Here is a 6,000-nt window from a genome sequence, read left to right as displayed (position 1 = left end):
GTTATCTTTGTTTAACAAAATTACACCTATCATGGCCTCTAGGGGCACACACAAATCATCAGTTGGGACAGTTACCAGGCACTTCTTCAGCAGGGAACATCCTGGATTTTGTGTCTTTCTGACACTGAAGTGTGCATTAGTCCCAGATCTGTTGTACAGAAACCCTGCTCTGTGTGTGCAGTTTCACATTTCTATGATTTCTTACATTTCCCTAAGTTGTCTTTACTACCAACAATAATTTGGCTACTGGTAATATTTTGGTGTGAACTTATGACTGAACAGTTAATTTCTCCACTTATGAAAATCAATGAACTAACTGATACAGATATCTGGATTATTACTTTATTTTATTATTATTTTTCTGCATGAGACGTACCAGGCTTGTTTGAGAGGCTACAAAAAGGAAGGGTCTGTTGTCACGAGACAAGGGAAAGTGGTTTCAAACTAAAAGAGGGGAGATTTAGATTGGATATAAGGAGAAAGTTTTTTACAATAAGGGTAGTAAAGCACTGGCACAGGTTGCTCAGTGAGATGGTGGATGCCCCGTCCCTGGAGACACCCAGGATCAGGCTGCACAGGGCTCTGAGCACCTGATGGAGCTGTAGGTTTCCCTGTCCATTGCAGGGGGGTTGGACAAGATGGTCTTTAAGGGTCCCTTCGAACTCAAACGATTCTATGATTCTGTGATAACTCCATTGGAAAAGAATGCTGTCAGACTTGGAAGAAAGCTTGCTATACTTCCTATGTAGAGTACTCCATTTTCTTGATGCCAAACTGTACAGCAGTGGTGTGACATTACATCAGCAATACAACGTGTTTCAACTGCGAATTAACATTTGACACAGTATTTCACAATGCTCTAAACCTCAGCTGCATCAGTAAACAGTATTTATAGGCCAGGCTTGCTCATACCAAAACTATGTTATCTCAGGAAAAGGACAGCACATATACAGCCTTGCCAAGCACTTGCGCCATTAAAAAGACTGAAATTTTAAAATCTGTATGCTTTGAAATCATCAAAATTCAAAGAAATCTCAACAAATTGTCTCTCAGCTTTGAGACTGACGTGGTTCATGGTACAAGCTAGCTCCTGAGAGCACACAGCCTTACATCATGGTTCCTTGCCATTTCTTGGGATACAGCAACGTGAGAACTCACATTTCCACTGAAGGAAATGAAAGCGGGAGTGTAGCACATAGATTCACTTAGCACCTCATAGCTGCGGAGTGAATAAATGCTTTTTGTTATTGCTTTCATCCGTATCACCTCTGCGTCTGAAAGGACGCTGAGAAATGGCGGTGGGGCTGAGGAATGTGACATAAAGAGCCTCGGGTGCAGTTTCACCCCGAGGTGTGCTGCTGCGAGGTGACAGCTGCCTTCCCTTCCCCAGGCTTGCTGGGGCCCAGCCCCACTCGCTCAGAACCGTTTCTCTGGTGAGTTTTCACACCCTGTGCAGGCACGGGACCCTGAACAGCGTCGCATCCCGTTTTCAGACTGGATTTCGCAGTGGGGTAAAGGCAACGTCACAGGCTCGTTCTACAGAAAGGACGGACGGACGAATTTAAAAGCACTGGTGTTTCAGACAAGCTCGTGGCCTTTTGGTTCAGCAATTCCCAGCTTCTCCATCCCAGCCCAGCCAACACGCCACCCGCGGCCGGGGCAGGGCCGGGGCAGGCCGCGGGCGGCGGGTCAGACGGAGGCGCGGTCACCGAGGGGCGGCGCGCGTACGCTCCCGTCGTCGGGAGCGCGCCTGGCGAGCTGCGGGCGGCGGCCATTTTCTTTCCGCCGCCGGCCGCTCCCCCCACGCAAGCGAAGCGGCCCCGCCAGCCCCCTCCTACCTCTCCCTCCCTCCTCCTCCTTCTCCTCCTTCCCGCTACGCGCAGCCGCGGCCGCCGGTCAGAAGGGGGGCGACCGGGGGAGCGAAGGCCGCGGGGCGGGGGAGGGACGGGGGGGAGCGGCGCGGGGCTCGCCGGCCGCGGGGTGCCAGCCGGGGGCTCGCGGCTCCCCGGGGCCGCGGCGGTCCCTCCGCTCGGCGCTGGCGGCGGTGTCCGCTCCGGGCCGGGTCCCGCTCTAGATGGGATAAGCGGTAAACATGTTCAGCTTTGAAGGGGATTTCAAAACAAGGCCCAAGGTGTCTCTTGGAGGAGCGAGTAGGAAGGTAAGAGACGCCGCCTGTCTGTCTCCGGTGTTTACGTCCGCTTCGCTTTTTCTCCGTCGTTATTTTTACCGTTGGGCCTTTAAAAAAAAAAAAATGGGAACAGCTATGACTAAGGTCTACCACGGAGCCGAAATCCTCTCCTCCTGACGATGCTCCCCGGCTCCGTTCTCCTGTTTATTTTGCTTCCCACCAGGCCACACGACGCTCCCAGGCTCCCGGCCCGGAGCTGTGCACGGGGGCACCGCCTCGGAGCGGGGCAGCGGCCTTACACGGCCACGGTCAGCGCGTGCTGCTGGGGAAGGCTTTGCCGGCACGGCTGGGGGCTGTCAAGGCGCTGTAACTACAGCTTTGCTCTCCCTGGTTTACATTCAGCTTGTCGTGTGCAGAGCGAGCAGCAGTTCAGAGTCTGCTGGCCTTTATCGATGGGCAGGAAGCAGAGTGGTTTGTTTCGGTTTGACTGCCCTGTCCTATTGCAAGAGGTGAGTGGTTGGGCAGGGAGTGAGACGAAGGCCTGGTGTGTCAGGGACACTCTGGTACAATACTGGTTCCTTGTGTTACCGTGGTTGCACATGAAGCTGTTTGCTGCTTTCATTATTATTTTAATCTTCATGGGAGCAAGAAAAGGTTTTTGTTATTGTGCGCTGTAAGCAGGTTCAGTTCTCTACAACATATAGGGTTTGGCAATAAGTTTGGAAGGTAACAGAATCGTAGAATTGCTCAGGTTGGAAAAGACCTGAAAGACCATCAAGTCCAACCGTGACCTAACTGTACTACCCTAACAACCCTCTGCTAAATCTGAGCACGTGAACACCACGTCCAGACGGTTTTTAAACACATTCAGGGATGGTGACTCAACCACCTTCAGTGTGATATTAAAGTCATAGCAAAGTTTTCTTTTGGCGTCCTACATTTTTTAGTAACAAGAATGTTTAGCAGAATGGCATATAAATTGTGCAGCTTCTCACCTGAATCGCCTTATCTGAAGACAGTTCTGTTCATTAGACCACATGCAGTTGCATTACATGAGTTGAAAATACCATAAATATTGCCCAGTTGAAGTAGGAATTGGCAGAACATGCCCTGGCCCTTGACAACAAGCTTCAGGCGCTTGGCAGCTTTTGGCATCAGCTTGCTAATAGCATTACTTATAGAGCGTGTTTCCTCGTCTGAAAATAAACAACTGATGTATCTCTTGTTACACCTACTGATTTCTTCATGGAAACTCAACAGAATTTTCTGTCATTTTACATGTTAGCTGTATGGGACAAATGTACTAACTTTCTGCAGGTACAAATTTATCAGAGTGAATATTATACAAGAAAGGAAGTGAAACTGAAACTGTTGTATAAACTTCACTGAGTCCAATAAAAGGATAATATTTCACAATCGATCAGCTTTATACTGAGTGGTGCACAGATTGCAGGGCATTACTGTGCTGCGTGGAATTCTTGTGCTGCATCAAGGCAAAACAGTTAGTTGTCGCTCTGGCCGTCCCCAACAGCAGCTGGTTTTCCTGTGCAACAGTAATCACTTAGAAGTGCACTTTATGTCCACTTCTATGTAAACTCCCTAAAGTGGAGAGTGGTGTGCTAAATGTTTACATGCGGTCCACGACTCTTGTCTCACGTCCTAGTCTGCTTGTGATCATGTGTCCTTTTACTTGTAGGCTTGTATGCTGGCTGCTTAATGCTAGGAATAGTTTTCTGTTTGATTTGGGGAACTTTTCCACGTTTTGATGTACCTGTACAGCTGTATTTAGCAAAACACAGATACAAAGCCAGGCACTGCAGTGTGCGGAATCGGTCAGCCAGCATTTCAGATGCCAGCAGTGTCATTCTGATGTGAATATAACTACACCAACATATAAACCATCAGCAAACCTGACTGGTAAAAAGAGTTTTTGCTAATAATAACTACAGCCACAACTGGTAACCTTGTTGGTCTTGAGTCACGTATGCTGGCAGCCAGCCTGACATTGCCGTTTACTTCTGTAGTGAAGACGTACCAAGACTTCCTCAGGCCTTCTGGCACCTGAGTTCTACCAGCATGTACACAATGATGCAAACATTGTTGTGTCTAAAGTGGGACTTTAATGACAGTTAGAAAACTTACAGTCCTAATGTGATGATAAATTTATAAAGACTAAAGGCAGACTAAAGTTAATAGATTTATTAGTTTGAAGAGATGAGTTGTCAGATTCTGAGATCTATGCAGTACCTTCTTGATGATGCGTAATGTGTAAAAACAAGAACACGGGTATGAAAAAAAGGATGATGAGATGCAGTATGAAATGTTTATTTTAATTACTAGCAGCTTTTCTTACAGAAGGTACTGAATCCAATGTGCTTTCTCACCACTAAGTTTTACCATGTTTTTGAATGATGAAAGGCAGCAGCTTCAGGTCTGCATCCTGTGTTCACTGGGATGGTCTGGGTTGTGAATGCTGTAGAAAAGCACTGAAATCCAGCTTAATGTTTTGCCAAAAGTTTGCTAAGTCTTGGATTGGAGAATTAATTAGATCAAAATGAGTGCTCCTTTCAGAATGTCGTAACATTTTAATACTACATTTTATAATAGGTGTAAAATATAGATGAAATTGTCAGCGTGCGGACTGTTCTGTCCACCTCCTTTCACAAATCTGCTGATTCATCTGGGTTATTGGTTGTGTCTTTGGTAGAGAGCATGGATACTGTTGTGATGTTTTGTTTACAATGTGATAAATTGTTGTACTATTACTGATTGTAGGGGGGACTTTATTGTCACCATTAAAACACAATTCCCTGCTTTATGAGGCTCTTCAGAAGTTATTTTTGAATGTAGCTTTCATTGTAACTGGTACAACTGTTTTTTGTTTTGTTTTGTTTTTAGTACTTAGTAAGTTTTGTAGGCCCCAAAGTGCATGCTGTTATTAGGGATTGCTATGGGGAAATTCCGTGGTGTGTACAGAGGAGTGGAGCTGATGGCCCTGCAGCGAATGGTTCCCAACTCTGCCTGTGTTACAAGCAGTGAATGGGCTCACTGAACTAATGCAAAACTCCCCTATTTTGGGGGTGCTGCAGGGTGAGTGTTCTGTTGGAGCACAGAGCTGATCTCAGCCAGCCTTCAGCTGAGCAGTCACTAGGCTGAGGCAGGGGAGGGCTGAGCACCGTATGCTCCTGGTGGTGTCAGCATCCCTTCTGGTGACAGCATGCAGGTTTCACTTACTCTGGTGTGAAGTTGGTGTCCTGGTGGCATAGTGGGAATCCAAGAAACCTTTCAGCTTGGTTTGGTCAAGTCAGAGCTGCTGTTCCTTGATGCATTTTGCCAGCGATAAGAGAAATACGAGGCACCAGTCCTTTAGTACATAGCACATAGGGGAATCCTCTGTGCCTGTACTGACGTGTACTGGGGGCTCTGTAGCTCTACATACATCATATAGATGATGAGCTCTGTTTAATGACTTCTTGTAAGCCTTTAACAGGGAAAAAAGGTTAAGATGTTATGAAGTCAAATGTATAAAACATATGCACAAATGCTTTTACAAATCCCAAGACTTTTAAAAATAATTTTAAATTACAATACAAAGTGAGGCAGCTTTATGAATAACTTCACAAAGTCCCCTTTATTTCTTTTAATACACCTGCTTTTAATAAGCAAAGAACTGTAGTTTGCAAAGTTCTATTTTTCTCTGTTACTGACATCACATTCCTGTATATTCCCCTTCAACTTCCAGGTGAAGTGTGCATAGGGCAATTAGGTAATTAGTGCATATGAGGTCATTGTGAATTTTTTTTCTCTGGCTGACATTTAACATCCTCCTCACTGGTAAGGAAGCTGCAGGTGGCAGTTAGCTGAGAGCAGTG

At 46.3% G+C, this 6,000-nt stretch overlaps 1 protein-coding gene across 1 annotated transcript in view; it reads left to right on the top strand.

The window, feature by feature from the left end:
* Positions 1-2,010: 2,010 nt before the first annotated feature.
* Positions 2,011-6,000, top strand: part of UBE3C (ubiquitin protein ligase E3C) — a 66,204-nt gene continuing 62,214 nt past the window's right edge. Inside the window, exon 1 of the mRNA XM_042816793.1 lies at positions 2,011-2,158. Coding sequence (XP_042672727.1) covers positions 2,093-2,158 — 66 coding nt within the window. The 5' untranslated portion in view covers positions 2,011-2,092. The remainder of the gene's footprint in view (positions 2,159-6,000) is intronic.

This window comes from Centrocercus urophasianus, unplaced genomic scaffold (assembly GCF_019232065.1).
Source record: "Centrocercus urophasianus isolate 14NV4802_14NV808 unplaced genomic scaffold, USGS_Curo_1.0 seq_16, whole genome shotgun sequence".
NCBI lineage: Eukaryota > Metazoa > Chordata > Aves > Galliformes > Phasianidae > Centrocercus > Centrocercus urophasianus.
The sequence above is the reverse complement of the archived record's forward strand: the minus strand, read 5'-3'. Positions and strand labels throughout refer to the sequence as shown.